Source organism: Plasmodium yoelii (genome assembly GCF_900002385.2).
Source record: "Plasmodium yoelii strain 17X genome assembly, chromosome: 1".
In the NCBI taxonomy this organism is placed as follows: Eukaryota; Apicomplexa; class Aconoidasida; order Haemosporida; family Plasmodiidae; genus Plasmodium; species Plasmodium yoelii.
Window position 1 is genome coordinate 65,298 of NC_036173.2, and position 23,432 is coordinate 88,729.

General features: G+C 20.2%; 6 protein-coding genes across 6 annotated transcripts; all 6 read right to left on the reverse strand.

Annotated features, from left to right (window-relative positions):
* Positions 1-2,092: 2,092 nt before the first annotated feature.
* PY17X_0100085 (PIR protein) lies at positions 2,093-3,254 on the reverse strand (the record flags this gene model as incomplete). Its single annotated transcript, XM_022955279.1, has 3 exons — positions 2,093-2,158; positions 2,247-3,107; positions 3,240-3,254. 3 exons carry the CDS (start codon positions 3,252-3,254, stop codon positions 2,093-2,095), a joined length of 942 nt encoding a protein of 313 aa, XP_022810745.1.
* A 2,312-nt stretch (positions 3,255-5,566) lies between these two features.
* PY17X_0100091 (PIR protein) lies at positions 5,567-6,724 on the reverse strand (the record flags this gene model as incomplete). The annotated part of the gene is made up of 3 exons (XM_034637493.1): positions 5,567-5,632; positions 5,716-6,588; positions 6,710-6,724. 3 exons carry the CDS (start codon positions 6,722-6,724, stop codon positions 5,567-5,569), a joined length of 954 nt encoding a protein of 317 aa, XP_034493325.1.
* Positions 6,725-9,040: 2,316 nt separating this feature from the next.
* Positions 9,041-10,123, reverse strand: PY17X_0100095 (PIR protein; the record flags this gene model as incomplete). The annotated part of the gene is made up of 3 exons (XM_034637496.1): positions 9,041-9,127; positions 9,212-10,000; positions 10,109-10,123. The coding sequence occupies 3 exons, from the start codon at positions 10,121-10,123 to the stop codon at positions 9,041-9,043; spliced, it is 891 nt and encodes a 296-aa protein (XP_034493326.1).
* Positions 10,124-12,516: 2,393 nt separating this feature from the next.
* On the reverse strand, positions 12,517-13,598 carry PY17X_0100100 (uncharacterized protein; the record flags this gene model as incomplete). Its single annotated transcript, XM_722723.2, has 3 exons — positions 12,517-12,603; positions 12,693-13,475; positions 13,584-13,598. The coding sequence occupies 3 exons, from the start codon at positions 13,596-13,598 to the stop codon at positions 12,517-12,519; spliced, it is 885 nt and encodes a 294-aa protein (XP_727816.2).
* Positions 13,599-16,381: 2,783 nt separating this feature from the next.
* Positions 16,382-17,574, reverse strand: PY17X_0100200 (PIR protein; the record flags this gene model as incomplete). The annotated part of the gene is made up of 3 exons (XM_034637509.1): positions 16,382-16,447; positions 16,538-17,422; positions 17,560-17,574. The coding sequence occupies 3 exons, from the start codon at positions 17,572-17,574 to the stop codon at positions 16,382-16,384; spliced, it is 966 nt and encodes a 321-aa protein (XP_034493327.1).
* Positions 17,575-19,895: 2,321 nt separating this feature from the next.
* PY17X_0100300 (PIR protein) lies at positions 19,896-21,056 on the reverse strand (the record flags this gene model as incomplete). Its single annotated transcript, XM_022957779.1, has 3 exons — positions 19,896-19,961; positions 20,050-20,913; positions 21,039-21,056. 3 exons carry the CDS (start codon positions 21,054-21,056, stop codon positions 19,896-19,898), a joined length of 948 nt encoding a protein of 315 aa, XP_022811207.1.
* Positions 21,057-23,432: the final 2,376 nt, after the last annotated feature.

Here is a 23,432-nt window from a genome sequence, read left to right on the forward strand (position 1 = left end):
TATTTTTATTTAATATATATCCATTCCAATTATATTTAACATTTTCAATAACTTTATTTTTATTCCTACATATTCTAATTTAGAAATATATCTTATTATGTAATTTTATAATATATTTTGCACATATTTCCCACGGTTTAAAACGACAATTAGCACTGGTACCGTATTTATAAGCTTATATAAGTATTTTAATGCATATTTTTTTTAAGATGATACTTAGTAAATATTAAATATATAACAAATAAATAAGTATTGATACAAATTTTAAGGTATAATATAAAATTATGTGTATTAGGTTGGTATATTGCACTTTGAGAGGAGAGATAAGGGAAGTATGATTTTTTAAGACAAGGATGTAGCCATATAATATTTACTTATTCTACATAGTTTAATTATATTTTTACCTTTAAAACTTTCAATTAATTTATACATTAAAATTCTTAATTAAAAATGGCTTAGAATTGTTTTCTAAATATATAGTTTGCTTTTATATTTTATAATAAACTATATTTAGTTTTATGATGAAAAACTATATTTTTTAAAAGACTATAGAATTATTAATATTATTTTCATTGGTAATGATAGTTCTATTATTATCGCATTAAGCATACTTAAATAAATGTTATAATATTCCATTTGATGTTTTGTGCATGCAATTTTATTATCATTACAAATTTAATAATATATATAATGAATTTATACCCATGTAATGTATCAAATTAACATAATGTATTTTTCGTATTTAATACTTTATCTATTGTTATTACTATTATTATTGTTACTGCTATATCACTGTATAGTACAACGGAATAATTAATGCCCTTAATATAAATACTTTAAATCAATGTATGATATGTCCGTGATTCATTGTTTAAAGTATAACATTTTATAACATATATACTACCTCCTAAAACGATATATTTATAATACATATTTATTAATTTATATATGATAACCTAATAAAAATAATATTAGTTCAAATTAAATTAATTATTATTTGCCTTTTCGATAAAATTAATATTAGTATTTAATTATATGAAGTTTCCACAATAAAACAATATTTCAATATTAGTTATTAGTAGAGCGTTTTATTAAATTATATGCATAGATATATAACAATAACGCTATTCTATGTATCATATTATTTATAATTATTATAACAAAATATGATATTAAATACTATTAATATAATTATATATTTTTAATTAGCTAATAATATAGTATATTTCTAATTTATATATACTTCAAAATTATAAAGCTTAAAATAAATAGTGATTAATCTAATGTTATACATTTATTATAAATAAATTAATGTATATAGAACTATCTCTATTATTTGAATTTAAAACTTTAGCATAAAATTATAAAATATATAATCGAAAATTAAAAGGATAGTATCCCTATATCTATAATGTACTTTTTTGTTAATATGTATATTTTTATTGTATTATTAAAAATGTTAGATGCATAGAATGCATTTTATAGATAACGTTGTATTGTCGAATATCGATCGATATTTTATGAATATATATATTACAGTTCAGTTGGCGTAATATAATTTAAATTAAAACAAATATGATACAAATAATAAGTTTTACTAAATAAAATGTTTTATCAAATAAAGAAAAATATTATTTTATGCATATTTCAATATAATTGTGATTAACAAGCTTTATATAATAAATAATTATCATATATCATAATATGAATTAATATATCCAATATAGCCATTTTTTTAATCATATTAAATCGATATGAACACTAAATTATATATATTATAATTTATGAAAAAAATTTATGTGACTCTTTTCATATTAATGGTAGTACCCCTTTTTTGGTTGCATATTTAGGCTTTACCGCGTGATTAAAAATATGTGAATGGTCATATATTTAATTATTGCTCAAATTATAAAAAATAAATGCAATATAATACTTAGCCCTAACCCGAATATGGGTTCCACAAACACAACTATGACCCACAACATAAAAACAATATAAAAACTATGATAAAAAATTACTTCGAAATAGACACTTTCTTAAAATAAATCAATCGTCATATTCAGAATAATTTATTAATGATCAGTTTTCTTCTTTATTTTTTTAGCTTTTCTCTTAATTTTTGTTTTTGAAATCGTTTCCGAAATCCAAATAATGAATACTAATATAAAATGTTAATAAAGTATGCTTTTTTTGTTAACGTTTGCATATATATAATGAAAATAATTTTTAAATTTCTTATTATTTACCTTATATGAAATTCCTAAAAAAAATGCTATTGCACCAAATATCAATAAAACTGGAATTAATTTGCTTACTATCGATGAACTTGATGGTGTAACTTCAGATATTTGTCCAGAACTCGGTTCAGAATTAAATTCAGAATCTTCTGTAAAAAATTGTCCAGAACTATCTACAGGAATTTGACCATGATTTTGTTTTGTTTCTTCCGGTGGAGGGGATAAAATAACGTTACATTCCGTTTTAAAATTGTTATAATCTTTTAATAAAGTGGACAATAGTTTGTTATATAGTTCATTTCCAGTAATATCAGAATCATTCTTAAGTTCTTCATATTTTTTATAAAATTCATTATTATCATCCAAATAATTCTTGCAATTTTTATTGTCATCACCAAGTTCATTATACAAGTTACATAATAATTTAAGTGCTTGATAAAATTTAGATACAATATTACTATCCATATCCAACAAATACTTTCTTTCATCTATAAGTTCCTTATAATTATCATAACCAGCTAAATTATTTATTTGCGTCTTATATTTATCACAACTATCTATTTGATAATTATAAAAACTCTTTATGCTGTCATCTCTTTCACTTTTGTTCAGGTTTAACATATAACTTAACCATATCAAAATGTAATCAACAATATAGCGGTTATTATTTTTTGGAGAGGGGAATATACCAGAATCGTTATAGAATTGATACAACAAATATAAACATCCAGCACTTATTCTATCGTAATCACTAATACATTTCTTACTATCACAATAATTATTTAAAATATCATCATCGTCAAATTCAGGGATTCCATTACCTTTCAATTCATCGGAAATCGAGTTCCTTACTTCCTGGAACTTTTCACACTAAAAAAACATTTAAAAACAATTAATAAAAACGTGTATTATTTAAAATTTTATTAAAATATTGATGATATTTATATATGGTCAATATCAAAAAATGTAAAGGAAATTATTATTATTAAAAAATGCATATACCACTTGCTTATCCATTGTGATTATATTTCATTTTATATTTGTAAATTGAGTAGAATCATGCTATTTTATATACATTGCTCCTAATATGTGACGCAAATACTTTAACCCTTTATATGACAATTGTCTGTAGTTAAATATATTATAAGTTTTTCAATAATTAAATTAATATAGAATAATATAATAGTAGTATTACTAAAAAAAATGTTTTATTTCTGTTTATGATAATTAACTAAATTACCTTAAATAGAGGGATGCTTAATAAACTTTTGATTAAATATATGATGCATTTTATACAATAAATACTATTCTTACTAACATTTGGCATAACTTTATTATAAAAATGAATATACATTTATAATGAATTTAAAGTATGATTGAACATAGAAAAGGAATATATTTATATCTTATGTTTTAATGATTGTCTTTCAAAAACTTAAATACTGTATAAATATAAAAAATTAAAAATTATATTATTGCTATAATCCTTAAAATATATAAATAGTCATTTTTTAAAATATATTAAACTTTTATATATTTGCTTCTAATACTATATACAATGCTTTATTAAAATTAAAGTATTTTCAAATTAAGTTGCATTGTTTCCTTTCTATGCAATTATATAAATTTATATTGTTTTTAATGAATGTAGATAAATTCATTTTAATGTGCTCAATAACTTCATTATTATTCCTATACTCTTCAATTTGAAATATATCTTATTGGGCAATTTTATAATATATGTTGCCATATTTTCCATTCTTTAAAACAATTTGCACTGAACCCGTACTTATAAGCTTAAATAAGTCTTTGAATGCATGTTATTTTTAAAATAATGCTCAGTAAATATTAAACATATAAATATATATTAATAATATTTTAAAGTATAATAGAAAACTATGTTTAATTAGGTTGTTATATTACCTTTAAGAGGAGAGAGATAAGATATATTGCTATTTTAATATATAAATTTAAATAAATATTTGCTAAATGTTTTACATAGTTCATTTTTATCTTATATATTTTATTTGTTTATTTATCAATGTATATACATTCAAATAATTTACTAAAAATTCTATATTTTATTAATTCTACAAAAAACAATGATAATATAACATGGAATAATAAAATGATATTTAATATTAATTAAGTATTTAACAATTTCTCCATTAATCCATTTTTTTAGAATATAAAACTACAATTTCCAAATTGAATAATTAACAAATATATAATGTATTATTATGTCTTTTCGATAATATTAATATTTAATTATATGAAGATTTCACAATAAAACAGTATTTTAATATTAACTATTGGTAATTTCTAGATTATATGTATAGGCATATAATAATGCATCATATCTATAATATTAAACTTTATTAATATACTTATATTTTATTTTTTAACGATTTTAAATGTAATATATGTATACCTAAAAATATAAAATTTAAAAATGAATAGCGATTAATCTAATAATATACCTTTATGATAAGTTAAATATGGAACAACTTCTAGTAATACAAGAAGATAATAGTAACTACAATTACAACTTCTAAAAATGTTAGAAGCATAACAATAATTTATAGATTATGTTATATTGTCGATTCTCGATCGATATTTATGAATCTATATTTTATGATTATCTATTATTTTATATTAGCAGTGTGCTTAATTAACATTAAAAATATAATCATTAATATGAAGGTATATTATAATGTAGGCAATTGTTCCAAATTAATCGAATTATAATTATACTATGATATATAATATTATTATACTGTTCGGTTATCAAAATACGATTTTAATCAAAATAAATATGATACAAGTTATAAGTTTTACTAAATAAAATTTTCATTAAATAAAGAAACATATTATGATATGCATAATTCAATATAACAAAATATTAACTTTTATATAGGCAATTGTGATATAGCATAGTATGAATTAACGTATGTAATATAGTTATTTTACTTTAATCATATTAAATATATATTAACACTCAATTATATATATTATAACTTATGAAAAAATGTTATACAACCCCATTTATATTATCTTATCTCCATTTGGAGTTGAATATTTGGGCATCATCTCTTGATTAAACATACGGGATGTTACATATATTAAATTAGTGTTTAAGTTATAAAAAATAAAATGCAATATAATAGTTAGCCCTAACCCGAATATGGGTTCCACAACATAAAAACTATATAAAAATTATGCAAAAATTACTTCCCAATAGACAATTTCTTAAAATATATCAACCATTATTACTATTCCTGGAATAACCAATGCTCTTCGAATCACATATTAATGATCAGTTTTCTTCTTTATTTTTTTAGCTTTTCTCTTAAATGTTGTTTTTGAGATTGTTTCCGAAATCCAAATAACGAATACTAATATAAAATGTTAAGAAGCGTACGGTTGTTCGTTAATGTTTACATATATATAATATTTTTTTTAATTCCTTATTATTTACCTTATAAGAAACTCCCAATAAAATTGATGCTGCAACAAATATAATTGCAATTGGAATTAGTGTACTTTTTGTCACTGAACATTCTGTCACTGAACATTCTGTCACTGAACATTCTGTCACTGGACTATTTGTCACTTGAATTTTTGTCACTGAACATTCTGTAACTGGACTATTTGTCACTTGACTTTTTTTCACTGAACTTTGTGAACAAGATTCAAGGAATTTGATATCACTACATCCACGTGTATTATATTTCTCTTTAAATTTGTCATAATCCTTTGATAAACTTAACCATAGTTGAAAATAAGAACTTCCTTTATTAATATCTAAATCATTTTTAAGTTTTTCATATTGTTCATAAAATTCTCCAGCATTTTTTAAACATGTATTGCATTGGATTTTTTTTGTACCAATTTCATTATTCATCTTACATAATAATTTAAATGCATCATAAAAATTTGATATATCTTTAATATTCATATTCATCGATTTTATTTTTGCATCTATAACATCTATCTTAATCTTATTATTACTATCACCAATTTTTTCCTGATTATAATAACTATTTGTTTTTATGTATTTGGTATAAAAATCATTTAATGTGGTGGTTCTATTTTCTGTTTTTTGATTCAGTATGTGACCTAACCATAAAATAGCGTATTCAGCAATTTCATCACTCTCTATATTTTGCATATCAACAACTTCCTTATAGAAACCTAGCAATCCTATAAAAGCAGAACTAATTTTTTTGTTATCATCATTATCACAATTATTATCAGGACAATAAATATTGGTATAACTTCCTTCTAACGTATAATTTTGAGAATTTCGATCGAAGACAAGACCATTATCGGCCGTTGTAAGTCCATCACACTACGAATATATTTTACGAATTAAACAAAAGAATGTATTAATATAAATGTTAATAAAATGAAAATTAATATAATTTATAGTTAATGAAACATCAAAATACTGTAAGAAAAAGGATATATACCAGATTAGTAGGCATTATAATGAAATTCCGTTATAATTTGGAGATTATGTGGGATGATGTTATTTATATATATTGTATAAAATATATGTTGTATTTACTTAAGCTCTTTACATAGCAGTTATATTTGGTTAGATATATTCTTAATTTTAACTTCATATAAAATAATAATATAGTAGTATTACTAACATTATATTATACTCATTTTATGACACTTAGCTAAATTACCTTAAATAGAAGGTTGCTTATACACTTTTGCCATATATATGATGCATTTTATACAAAAAATACTATTCTTACTAACATTTGGTATAACTTTATTATAAAAATGGATATACTTTTATAATGAATTTAAAAAATATATACTTATATATATACTTTAATATAAAACGTAAACAACGCCCTAAAACTTAAATACTGTATAAATTTTAAAATAAAAAAGTTTTATTATTATTATAATCCTTAAAACCATATAAATAATAATTTTTTAAAATAGATTAAATTTTTATATACTTGTTTATTATAATATATAATATAGTTTTTTCTAAAATTATAGTATTTTAAAGTTATATGCTCCATTTTCTATCCAAATTACATAATTTTAATATTACTTTTAATTAATATATATACATTACAATTATATTTTAACATTTTAAATAACTTTATTTTTATTCCTACATATTCTAATTTATAAGTATTCCTTATTGAGTAATTTTATAACATATTTTCCCATCTTTTCCATTCTTTAAAAGAACAATTAGCACTGAACCCATACTTATAAGCTTAAATAAGTCTTTGAATGTATATTATTTTTAAAATGATGCTTAGTAAATATTAACAAATAAATAAGTATTGAAGGAAATTTTAAAGTATAATATAAAACTATGTTTAATTAGGTTGTTATATTCCCCTTTAAGAGGAGAGAGATAAGATATATTTATTCTTTTAATATATAAATTTAGATAAATATTCGTTAAATGTTCTGCACTGTTCATTATTATCTTATATATTTTATTGTTATTGTTATCAATGGATATACATTAAAATAATTCGTTATATTTTCTATATTTTATTAATTCTATGGTAAAATAATGATAATATAATTCGCGTTAATATGAAATAATAAAAAGAAATTTAACGTTGAGTCTTTATCATTTTCTTTATTTATCCAGTTTTTTAAAATATAAAACTACAAATCCCAAATTGAATCTTTAACAATTATATAACATTGATACCTTTATAATGTATTATTATGTGTCTTTTCGATAATATTAATGTTTAATTATATTAATTTTCCACAAAAAACAATATTTCAATATTAGTTACTAGTATATTAATTTATTATATTATATTTATAGGGGTATAATAATATTGTTATTCTCTATATATATTATTTATAATTATTAGTACAAACTATAACATTATATTTTATTAATATACTTATATTTTATTTTTTAACAATTTTAAATGTAATATATTTATACTTAAAAACTATAAAGCTTAAAAATTAATATTAATTAATCTAATGTTATATCTTTATAGTAAATAAACTAATGTATATATAAGTATCTCTATTATTTAAATTTAAAACTTTAGCATAAAATGAAACTATATATAATCAAAAATTAAAAGGATAGTATACATATATCTATAATTTAATTTTTTATTAATATGCATATTTTTATTGATTATTAAAAATATTAGATGCATAAAATTCATTTTATAGATAACGTTGTATTCTCGATCGATATTTTATGAATATCTATTATTACATTTCAGTTGAATAGCATGATTTAAAGCAAAATAAATATGATACAAGTTATAAGTTTTACTAAATAAAATGTTTCATCAAATAAAAAAACATATTATGATATGCATAATTCAATATAGCTTTGGGTTATCAAGGCTTATGTAATAGGCAATTATGATATAGATAATATGAATTAATATATGCTATATAGACATTTTATTTTAATCATAATAAATCGGCATAAACACTCAATTATATATATTATAACTTATAAAACATGTTACGCAATTCATTACATATTAGCTTATGCCCATTCTTGGTTGCATATTTGGACTTTTGATTTCATCTTGTGATTAAAAATACGAGTATAGTACATATATTAAATTAGTGTTTAATTATAAAAATTAAATAAATATATAATACTTAGCTCTAACCCGAATATGGGTTCCACAATACAACCCTGACCCATAACATAAAAACTATATAAAAACTATGATCAAAAATTACTTCCAAATAAACAGTTTCTTAAAATATATAAACCATTATTACTATTCCTGAAATTGTCACTCTCTTCGAATCATATATTATTGATTCATTCTCTTCTTTATATTTTTTATTTTTTCTCTTAATTTTTGTTTTTGAACTCTTTTCCGAAATCCAAATAACGAATACTGATATAAAATGTTAAGAAGCGTACGGTTGTTTGTTAATGTTTGCATATATATAATATATTTTTTTAATTCCTTATTATTTACCTTATAAGAAATTCCTAAAAAAAATCCTATTGCACCAAATATCGATAAAACTATAAATAAGTTCTTTGATATCGACGAACTTGATGATGCAACTTCAGAAGTGTGTGCAGAATTGTCTGTTATTTCTATCGATGGAAAGGACGAACTATTTTTACATTTCTTTTTTAAATTACCATAATCAGTTGATAAATTAGATAATATTTGTCTATATAAACTATTATCATTATTACTAGAATCTCCATAAAGTTCTTTATAATTGTTAACAAATTGTTTAGCGTTTGATATATATTTCGTGCAATCTGGATTGTTTTCATCCAAATAAAAATACATATTACATAAACTTTTAAATAAATCATAAAGTTTAGATATTTTTTCATTAGAAATATCCATGAATTCTTTTTTTTTATCTATAAGATCCTTATAATTTTTATACTCTTTAACATCAGCTATAGAATTTTTATACCTATCATTATCTATAGTTGTACTATAAAAATATTCTAGATTGGTATCATTTCCTGTTTGTTCCTTTAGGTTTAACATATAACTTAACCATATCATAATGTACTCAACAATATTGATGTTACTATTTGCAACAGACTTAAACAATTGAGAAGTCCCAAATATTTGATTAAAAAGATATAAACATCCACCATTAATTTTTTCGGCATCAGTATCACAACTATAACTATCACAATAACCATCTAAGAAATTTTCTGTTTTAAATTGGTACTTATTATCACTGGTTAATTTATCGGGAAATTTACCCCATACATTCTCGAACTTTTCACACTAGGAAAAAATTTAAAAACATTTATTAGAAATGTATATTATTGAACATTTTATTAAAATAAAATTTAATGATATTTAAATATAATGCAATATCAAAAATGCATATACCACTTTCTTATTCATTATAATGGAATCTTATTTTTGATTTGTAAATTTAATAAAATCATGCTGTTTTATATACACTGCTCCCAATATGTGACGCAAATAATTTAACCCTATAAATAACAACTGTTTGTAGTTAAATATATTATAAGTTTTTCAATAATTAAATTAATATAAAATAATAATACAGTAGTATTACTAAAATCATATTATACTTATTTTATGACAATTAGCTAAATTACCTTAAATTGAGGGTTGCTTAATACATTTTTGATTAAATATAGATATGATGCATTTTATACAATAAATGCTATTCTTACTAGCATCTGCTATAACTTTATTATAAAAATTAATATACTTTTATTATGAATTTAAATTATGTTTGAACATAGAAAAGGAATATATTTATATTTTATGTTTTAATGACTTGAATTCTAAAACTTAAATACTGTATAAATCTAAAAAATAATATTATTACTATAATCCTTAAAAGTATATAAATCGTCGCTTTTAAAAATATATTAAATTTTTATATACTTGTTTCTTATGATATATAATATAGTTTTTTCTAAAATTATAGTATTTTCAAATTAACTTACATGCTCCACTTTCTATGCAAATTACATAATTTATATTTTTTTTATTTAATATAAATAAATTCACAATTAATTTTAATGAATCTTATAACATTATTTTTATTTTTATATACTTCAATTTATAAATATTCCGTATTAGATAATTATAGAATATATTTCGCGTATCATTTCCATAGTTTAAAACACCAATTAGTACTGAACCCAGATTTATTATGTTATTTATAAGCTTAAATAAGTCTTTGAATATAGATTATTTTAAAAATAATACTTAGTAAATATTAAATATAGCATATAAATAACTATTGATGCAAATTTTAAAGTATAATAGAAAACTATATGTATTAGGTTGGTATATTGCACTTTGAGAGGAGAGAGATAGATATTTGCTCTTTTAATATATAAATTTAGATAAACATTCGCTAAATTTTCTGAATTGTTCAGTTTTATCTTAAATATTCTATTGTTATAGTTATCAATGTATATACATTCAAATAGTTTATTAAAAGATCTATATTATATTAATTTTATGATAAAACAATGCTATTTGTAATTAAAGATTATTTATTAAACAATGATAATATAATACGTGTTAATATGAAATAATAAAAAGATATTTAACGTTGAGTCTTTATACTTTTTTTTATTTATCCATATTTTATAATATAAAATTATAAATCCCAAATTGGATCTTTAACAAATATATAAAAATTATGCCTTTATAATGCATCATTATGTGTCTTTTCAATAATATTAATATTTAATTATATGAAGGTTTCACAATATAACAATATTTCAATATTAGTTATTAGTATAGTATTTATTAGATTATATATATAGGCATATAATAATAGCGATATTATATTTATCAAATTATTTACAATTATTATAACAAACTATAACATTATATTTTATTTTTTAAATCTTTTGAAATATAATTTATTTATACCTCAAAAGTATAAAGTTTAAAAATTAATAATGATCAATCTAATATTATATCTTTATAGTAAATAAATTAACGTATATATAAATATTTCTATCAATATTAATTAAAAATTTAACATAAAATGATACTAAATACAATTGAAAATTAAAAGGATAATATACATATATCTATAATTTATTTTTTTATTAATATGCATAATTTTATTGATTATTAAAAATGTTAGATGCATAAAATGCCTTTTATAGATATCGTTGTATTGTCGATACTCGATCGATATTTTATGAATATCTATTATTACAGTTCGGTTGTTAAAATACAATTTAAATAAAAATAATAATGACACAAATAATAAGTTTTACTAAATAAATGTGTTCACCAAACAAAGAAATGTATTGTATATTATGATGTGGATAATTCAATATAGCCCCTGATTAACAAGTTTTATATAATAGAAAATTATGATATATCATAATATGAATTCATATATAATCGATATCTATATTAATATATACAATATAGAAATTTTATTTTAATCATATTAAATTGACATGAACACTCAATTTAATATATTATAACATATGAAAAAATATTATGCGACACATTTCATATTAATGAATATGTTCCTTTGGGGGGCATATTTGACTTTTGAATTTAATCTCGTGATTAAACATACGGAATTATACATATATTAAATTAGTGTTCAAATTATAAAAAATTAAATAAAGATATAATACTTAGCCCTAACCCGAACATGGGTCCCACAACATAAAAACTATATAAAAATTATGCAAAAATTACTTCGAAATAGACAGTTTGTTAACATATATAAATCATTATTACTATTCCTGAAATAGTCACTCTCTTCGAATCATATATTAATGATTCATTCTCTTCTTTACATTTTTTAGTTTTTCTCTTAATTTTTGTTTTTGAAATCGTTTCCGAAATCCAAATAACGAATACTAATATAAAATGTTATGAAACGTATGATTTTTTTGTTAACGTTTACATATATATAATGAAAATAATTTTTTAATTCCTTATTATTTACCTTATAAGAAATTCCTAAAAAAAATGCTATTGCACCAAATATCGATAAAATTGTAAATAATTTGTTTCCTGTCGACGAACTTGATGATGTAACTCTAGAAATGTATGCAGACATGTCTGCTGTTATGTCTGGAAGAGGTGTATTACTGCTATGTTTATTTTTTAAATTGTTATAATCAGTTGATAAAGCAGACAATATTTGTTTATACGAACTACCATCAGTATTATTAGAATCTTCACAAAGTTCTTGATATTTGCTAACAAATTCATTCGCACTATTTAACAGTATGTTGCTATCTTTACTCATTGCACCATTATCATGCATACTACATAATAGTTTAAATGCATCATAAAGTTTAGACAAATCTTTAATATTAATATTCATAAAATCTTTTTGTTTGTCTATGAATCCCTTAATATTTGTAAATTTGTTTGAATCTTCTATAAATTTACTATATTTATTATTACCAATTACATTTTCAGTATAAAAATCGTATATGTTGGTGGGTTTTTTGTCTGAATTTTGATTTAATTTGTAACTTAACCATAAAATAATATATAGAAAAAATGGTTTAGCACTATTTATAGTATTACCTTTATTTGGGTATTCAGTAAAATATTTTCCAAGTAACCATAAAAATCCAATCGTAATTTTTTCGAGCTCAGTGTTACAGTCTCCATTAGGGCAGTAATTACTGTAATCACTAATTTGTTCTAAGCCAAATTCTGCGTTTACATTTAATTCATCGGATAAATGCTTCCTCAAATAATCAAAATTTCCACACTAAAAAACCATTTAAAAAAAATTGATAAAAAAATGTATTAAGAAAATGTTATTAAAATAAAACTTAATGATGTTTATAGGAAATATAATATCAAAAAGTGTATATACTATATCATCTTTCATTATGATGGAATATAATTTATAATCTCTAGGTTAAGGGGGTATCATATTATATATATATTATAAAATAGGTAATACAATTATTTAACCCTATGTACAGCAATTATCTGTAGATAAAAATATTTTTATTATTATTAATTTCAATTTAAATATAATATGGAACAATATATACATTTATAGTAGTTAGATAAATTACCTTGTTTTAGGGGTTGTTTAATACATGTTTTATCATATGTATATACAATACAATTTTGCATAAATTGTTATCCTTAATAACACTCATATGATCATTATTATAAAAATTAATATACTTTTATAATGAATTTAAAGTATGTTTGAACATAAAAAATGAATATATTTATATCTTCTGTTTTAATGATTTCAATTCTAAAACTTAAATACTTTATAAATCTAAAAAATACAAAATTCTATTATTACTATAATCCTTAAAAGTATATAAATAGTTATTTTTTTAAATATATTAATTTTTTATATACCTTTTCTTATAATATATACCAATATTTTATTAAAATTATATTATTTTCGAATTAAGTTGCACTGTTCCCTTTTTTAATTGCATATACATAATTTTAATATTATTTTTATTTAATATATATCCATTCCAATTATATTTAACATTCTCAATAACTATATTTTTATTCCTACATATTCCAATTTATAAATATTCCTTATTGGGTAGTTTTATAATATATTTTGCACATATTTCCCACGGTTTAAAACGAGAATTAGCATTGGATCCGTATTTATAAGCTTATATAACTATTTTAATGCATATTTTTTTAAAAATAATACTTAGTAAATATTAAATATATAACACATAAATACGTACTGATGATAATTTTTAAGTATAATATAAAATTATGTGTATTAGGTTGGTATATTGCACTTTGAGAGGAGAGATAAGGGAAGTATGATTTTTTAAGACAAGGATGTAGCCATATAAAATTTATTTATATTTTATATTTTCTACCATTAAAACTTTCAATTAATGTATACATTAAAAATAACTTAGAATTATTACTTTTCTAAATATTAATTTGCTTTTATATTTGATAATAAACTATATTTAGTTTTATGATGAAAAACAATATTTTTAAGAAGACTAGAATTATTAATATTATTTTGCTTGACAGTGTTAATTCTAATATTATCGCATTAAAGCATATTTAAATGAATGTTATAATATTTCATTTTATCCTGTATGCATACAATTTTATTCTTATCACAAGTTTAATAATATATATCAAAATATTCGAATCAAATTAGCATAATGTATTTTTCGTATTTAATACTTTATTTATTGTTATTACTATTATTATTGTTACTGCTAGATCACTGTATAGTACAACGGAATAATTAATGCCCTTAATATAAATACTTTAAATCAATGTATGATATGTCCGTGATTCATTGTTTAAAGTATAACATTTTGTAACATATATACTACCTCGTAAAACGATATATTTATAATACATATTTATTAATTTATATATGATAACCTAATAAAAATAATATTAGTTCAAATTAAATTAATTATTATTTGCCTTTTCGATAAAATTAATATTAGTATTTAATTATATGAAGTTTCACAATAAAACAATATTTCATTATTAGTTATTAGTAGAGCATTTTATTAAATTATATGCATAGATATATAATAATAACGCTATTCTATCTATCATATTATTTATAATTATTATAACAAAATATGATATTAAATATTATTAATATAATTATATTTTTTTAACTATTTTAAATATAATATATTTCTAATTTATATATACTTCAAAACTATAAAGTTTAAAAATGGATATTGATTAATCTAATAGTATACCTTTATAGTAAATAAATTAATGTATATATAAGTATCTCTATTATTTGAATTTAAAACCTTAATATAAATATAAAGAAAATGATATTATATATAATCGAAAGTTAAAAGGATAATATACATATATCTATAATATAATTTTTTATTAGCATGTATACTTTTATGTATTACTAAAAATATTAGATGCATAAAACATATTTTATAGGCATTGTTGTATTGTCGAATCTCAATCGATATCCCATGCATCTATATTTTATGACTACCTATTATATATTGGTAATATGTTTAATTAACAATAAAAATATCTCCATTAACCTGTAGGTATATTATAATGTAGACAATTGTTCCAAATGAATCTAATTATAATTTATACTCTGATATATAATATTATTATACTGTTCGGTTATCAAAATGTGATTTAAATTAAAACAAATGATACAAATAATAAGTTTTACTAAATAAAATGTTTTATCAATAAAGAAACATATTGTGTTATGCACAATTCAATATAAATCGGGGTTAAAAAGCTTTATATAATAAATAATTATCATATATCATAATATGAATTAATATATGCAATATAGACATTTTTTTAATCATATTAAATCGATATGAACACTAAATTATATATATTATAATTTATGAAAAAATGTTATGTGACCCTTTTTTGGTTGTATATTTGAACTTTTAACTTCATTTTCGATTAAACATATAGGGATGGTACATATAATTAATTAGTGTTCAAATTATAAAAAATTAAATAAAGATATAATACTTAGCTCTAACCCGAATATGGGTCCCACAAACACACCCCTAACCCATAACATAAAAACAATATAAAAACTATGATCAAAAATTACTTCGAAATAGACACTTTCTTAAAATAAATCAATCGTCATATTCAGAATAATTTATTAATTATCAGTTTTCTTCTTTATTTTTTTAGCTTTTCTCTTAATTTTTGTTTTTGAAATCGTTTCCGAAACCCAAATAACGAATACTAATATAAAATGTTAAGAAGCGTATTATTTTTTTTGTTAACGTTTACATATATATAATTAAAATAATTTTTTAATTCCTTATTATTTACCTTATAAGAAATTCCCAAAAAAATTGGTATTGCACCAAATATCAATAAAACTGGAATTAATTTGCTTACTATCGATGAGCTTGATAATGCAACATCAGAATTATGTGCATCTTGTCCAGAATCTTGTGCAAAATATTGTTCAGAACTATGTACATTTTGTCCCAAATCATCTATACCTTGTCCAGAAATACCTACAAGAGTTTGTCCGGGATTATCTTTTGTTTCTTTCGGTGGAGGGGATAAAATTTCTTTACATTCCTTTTTAAAATCATTATAATCAGTTGATAAAGTGGACAATAGTTGATTATATGAATCATTTCCAGTAATACTAGTATCTTTCTTAAGTTCTTCAGATTTTTTAAAAAATTCATTATTATCTTCCAAATAATTTTTGCAATTTTTTTTTTCATAATCAAGTTCATTATACAAGTTACATAATAATTTAAATGCTTCATAAAATTTAGATACAATATTACTATCCATATATAAAAATTCCTTTCTTTTATCTATAAGATCCTTATAATTATCATGATCTTTTAATTCACTTATTTCCGTCTTATACTTATCACAGCTATTTATGTATGCACTATAAAAACTCTTTATATTGTCTCCTTTACTATTGGTCAGGTTTAACATATAACTTAACCATATCAAAATGTAATCAACAATATAGGGGTTACTATCTTTTGGAGAGGGTAACACACCAGAATCCTTATATAATTGATCCAACAAATATAAACATCCAGCACTTATTCTATCGTAATCACTTTGACATTGATTACTATTACAATAATTATTTAAAAATTCTTCATCTTTAAATTGATAATATCCACTACTGTTCAATTGATCGGGAAGCGAGTTCCTTACCTCCTGGAACTTTTCACACTAAAAAAACATTTAAAAACAATTAATAAAAACGCGAATTATTAAGAATTTTATTAAAATAAAGTTTAATGATATTTATATGTAATACAATATAAAAAAATGTAAAGGAAACTATTATTATTAAAAAATGCATATACCATTTGCCTATTCATTGTGATAGAATTTCATTTTATATTTATAAATTGAATAGAATCATGCTGTTTTATATACACTGCACCAAATATACGACGCAAATACATTAACCCTATATATAACAATTTCCTATAGTTAAATATATTATATGTTTTTCATTAATTAAATTAATATAGAATAATAAAATAATATTATTACTAAAATCATATTATACTTATTTTATGACAATTAGCTAAATTACCTTAAATATAGGGTTTCTTAATACACCTTTTCCATATGTATATATGATGCATTTTATACAAAAATGACTATTATTAATAAAATATGGTATAACTTTATTATAAAAACGGATATACGTTTATAAAGAATTTAAAGTATGTTTTAAGATAGAAAAGGAATATATTTATATTTTCTGTTTTAATGATTGTCTTTCAAAAACTTAAATACTGTATAAATATAAAAAATTAAAAATTATATTATTGCTATAATCCTTAAAATATATAAATAGTCATTTTTTAAAATATATTAAACTTTTATATATTTACTTCTAATACTATATACAATGCTTTATTAAAATTAAAGTATTTTCAAATTAAGTTGCATTGTTTCCTTTCTATGCAATTATATAAATTTATATTGTTTTTAATGAATGTAAATAAATTCAAAATTCATTTTAATGTGCTAAATAACTTTATTTTTATTCCAATATACCTTATTGGGTAATTTTATAATATTTTTTACGCGTAATTTCCACTCTCTAAAACAACAATTAGCACTGAACCCGTACTTATAAGCTTAAATAAGTCTTTGAATGCATATTTTTTTAAAATAATGCTCAGTAAATATTAACAAATAAATAAGTATTGATGTAAATTTAAAGTATAATAGAAAACTATGTTTAGTTAGGTTGCTATATTACCTTTAAGAGGAGAGAGATAAGATATATTGCTATTTTAATATATAAATTTAAATAAATATTTGATAAATGTTTTACATAGTTCATTTTATCTTATATATTCTATTGTTATAGTTATCAATGTATATATATATTCAAATAATTTATTAAAAATCCTATATTTTATTAATTCTACAAAAAACAATAATAATATAATACGCGTTAATATTGAATAATAAAATGATATTTAATATTAATTAAGTATTTAACCCTTTCTCCATTAATCCATATTTTTAGAATATAAAACTACAAATCCCAAATTGGATCTTTAACAAAATATATAACATTGATACCTTTATAATGCATTATTATTTTTCTTTTCGATAATATTAATGTTTAATTATATTAATTTTTCACAAAAAAACAATATTTCAATATTAGTTACTAGTAGAGTAATTTATTATATTATATTTATAGGGGTATAATAATAACGTTATTCTATCTATCTAATTATTTATAATTATTAGTACAAACTATAACATTATATTTTATTAATATACTTATATTTTATTTTTTAACTATTTAAATATATGTTTCCAATTTATATATACCTCAAAACTATAAAGCTTAAAATTAATAGTGATTGATCTAATATTATACCTTTATAGTAAATAAATTAAAATATATATAACTATTTCGATTATTTGAATTTAAAACATTAAAATAAAATGATACTATATATAATAAAAAATTAAAAGAATTGTATACACATATATAATGTAATTTTTTATTATATTATTAAAAATATTAGATGCATAAAATGCCTTTTATAGATAACGTTGTATTGTCGACTCCCGATCGATATCCCATGCATCTATATTTTATGAATATATATTATTAAAGTTCAGTTTGATAATATGATTTAAATTAAAACAAATATGATACAAATTATAAGTTTTACTAAATAAAATGTTTCATCAAATAAAAAAATATATTATGATATGCATAATTCAATATAACTCTGGGTTATCAAGACTTATATAATAGACAATTATGATATAGCATAATATGAATTAATATATAGCCAATATCAATATTAAAATTTAATTATATATATTATAACTTATGAAAAAATGGTATGTGGCTCTTTATATTAATGGCAGTGCCCCTTTTGGTTGCATATTTAGGCATCATTTCGAGATTAAACATACGGGATGATACATATATTTAATTAATTTTAAAATTATACAAAAATAAATGCAATATAATGTATAACCCTAACCCAATATGGTTCCCACAATATAAAAACTATATAAAAATTATGACAAAAAAATACTTATTTCCAAATAGACAGTTTCTTAAAATTTATTAATTATTATTACTATTCCTGAAATATTCACTACTCTTCAAATCATATATTAATGATCCATTTTCTTCTTTATTTTTTTATCTTTTTATCTTTTCTCTTAAATATTGTTTTTGAGATCGTTTCCGAAATCCAAATAATGAATACTAATATAAAAATTAAAAAAAATGTATAATTTATTTATATTAATAAATTACTCAGTGTGTATATATTTTTAATTGACTTATTATTTACCTTATATGCAATTCCTAATAAAATTAATGTTGCAACAAATATAATTGGAATTAAAATTAATTTATTTACTTGTGATGGACTTGGTAATGTTGAATCAGAATCTGATACTTTAGCTTCATAACTTGATGCTGGCGTTTCACTCAAGGAGACATCTTGTGTTTCTTTAGGATTTGATATGTCAACATTTTCAACTGTTTTTTTTGTTGGTAGCGAAGGAAGATTTATTGGTTTACCATCAACTTTGTTTTTTTCAAAATTATAATAATCACTTGATAATGCCGACAATATTTTATTATATGAATTCCCTTCATTATTATCATTATCATTAAAAAGTTGTTTGTATTCATTAGCAAATTTTTTAGCGTATTCTAAATACATCTCGCCCTTGTTTTTTTTACCAATATTGATATACATGCTGCATATGTTTTTAAATAAATCATAAAATTTAGACATAACACTAATATCAATATCCATCAATTTATTTTGATTTATAAGATCAATATAATTTTTATATCCCGTAGCACCATCTATAGTCTTTTTATACTCCTCAACATTTTCCATATGCTTACTATAAAAATCGTTAAACTTGGTGATTTCCTTTTGTGGTTTTTGATTTAACTTATAACTTATCCATGTCATAATGTATGTAACAATATTCATATTTCCATTTGCATTACTCGAAAAATTATATGAACTTCCATAAAATTGTTTAAATAACCATAAAGATCCAGCATTAATCTTATCGATATCATTTTCACATTTTCTATTAGAGCAATAGATATTGAGCGATCCACCTTTAAAATCATATTCTCCAGAATTCAATTCATCGGGAAAAGCCCTCCACATAGTATCAAACTGATCACACTAAGAAACCATTTTAAAAAATCATATAAAAATGTCTATTAAAATGAACTTATTATTAATTTATAGATAATAAAATATCAAAATTGTGTAATAACAAACATTTTTATTCAAGAAATTGTATGTACCATTTTACTAGTCAACATATTGGAAAATTATTTTTGAACTATAAATTAAGTACATCATATTAATTTAATATATACTGCATCAAAATAGGGACGTAAAATTGGATTCTCTATATAACAATTATCTGTAGTTAATCACATTTTATTTTTAATGTTAATTTAAAATTAATGTAAAGTAATAATACAATAGTAACATCATAGTAAGTTTATATATATTTATGAAAATTAGCTAAACTGCCTTAAATTGGAGATATCTAATACATTTTAGTAATATTTATAACATAATTTATACTTAAATTTATGATTAATAATAATATCCATTATAATTTTATTATAATAATTTAAGGAAATTTGAATGAGTTTAAAATACATCCACTTATATTTGTCTCAATATAGAAAAATACAAATTTGTTTCTCATGCTTTAACAAATATATTTATATCCATGAGCCTGTAAATATGTAAAAATTAATAAATCTATTATTACTATAATCCTTAAAATATATAAATAGTCATTTTTTAAAATATATTAAATATTTACATATTTGTTTCTTATAATATAGAATATAGTTTTTTCTAAAATTATAATATTTTCAAATTTAGTTATGCTACTTACATCTATATGCAAATTATATAATTTTATATTGTTTTTAATGAATATAGATAGATTCACAATTCATTTTAATGAGTACAATAATTTTGTTTTTATTCCTATGTACTTCAATTTAGAAGTATACCTTATCGGATAATTTACAATATATTTTACGCATCTTTTCCACTGTTAAAACAACAATTAGCACCGGTCCCGTATTTATAAGCTTAAATAAGTCTTTGAATGTAAATAGTTTTTAAAATCATACTTAGTAAATATTAAATATTAATACATAAATAAGTATTGATGCAAATTTTTTAGTATAATAAAAAACTATGTTTGGTTAGGTTGTTGTATTGTCATTTAAGAGGAGAGAGATAAGATATATTTGCTCTTTAAATATATAAATTTAGATAAATATTCGCTAAATGTTCTGCATTATTCATTTTTATCTTATAAATTTTATTGTTATAGTTATCAATGTATATATATTCAAGTAATTTGTTAAAAATTCTATATTTTATTAATTCTACGATAAAACCATGCTAATTTAGATTAAAAAATTATTATTCAATAAAAACTAATAATATAATACGCATTAATATGTAATAATAAAATGGAATTTAACATGAATTGAATCTTTAACTTTTTCTTTATTTATCCAGTTTTTTAAATACAAAATCACATATCCCAAATTGGATCTTTAACAAATATACAAAAATGATACATTTATAATGTATTATTATGTGTCTTTTCAATAATATTAATATTTAATTATATGAAGATTTCACAATATAACAATATTTCAATATAAGTTATTCGTAGAGTATTTTATTAGTTTATATGTATAAATATATAATAATAACGCATTTTATCTATCATATTATTTATAATTATTAAAACAAACTATAACATTAAATTTTATTAATATACTTATATTTTTTCAATTAACTATTTATAATATATTTCCAATTTATATATACCTCATATCTTTAAAATTTACAAATTAATAGTGATTAATCTATTATTATACCTTATGATAAATAAATTAACGTATATAATGCAAATTCTATTAATACAAATGTAAAGGAAATACAAAAAGGGAATAGTAACATAATTAAAACTTAAAAAATATTATATATAGTTCAATTTTTTATGTATTAAAAAAAATGTTAGAAGCATAATAATATTTTATAGATTATGTTACATTGTCGATTCTCGATCGAAACTCTAACATCTATATTTTATGAATATCTATTATTATAGTTCAGTTGGATAACATGATTTGAATCAAAATAAATATGATACAAGTTATAAGTTTTACTAAATAAAATTTTCATCAAATAAAGAAACATATTATGATATGCATAATTCAATATAGTCTCTGAATAACATGTTTTATATAATGAAAATTATTATATAGCATATATCTATATTAATATATACAATATAGACATTTTATTTTAATCATATTAAATCAGGATGAACACTCAATTATATATATTATAACTTATGAAAAAATGTGATGTGGTCCTTTTCAAATTAATGGCAGTATCCTTTTGTTGTATATTTAAGCTTCATCTAGAGATTAAACATATAGGGATGGTACATATATTTAATTAGTGTTCAAATTATATAAAATTAAATGCAATATAATACTTAACTCTAACCCGAACATGGGTTCCATAACCACAACCCCGACCCACAATATAAAAATTATGCAAAAATTACTTCCTAACAGACAGTTTCCTAAAATATATAAATAATTATTATTATTCCTAAATTGTCACTCTCCTCGAATCATATA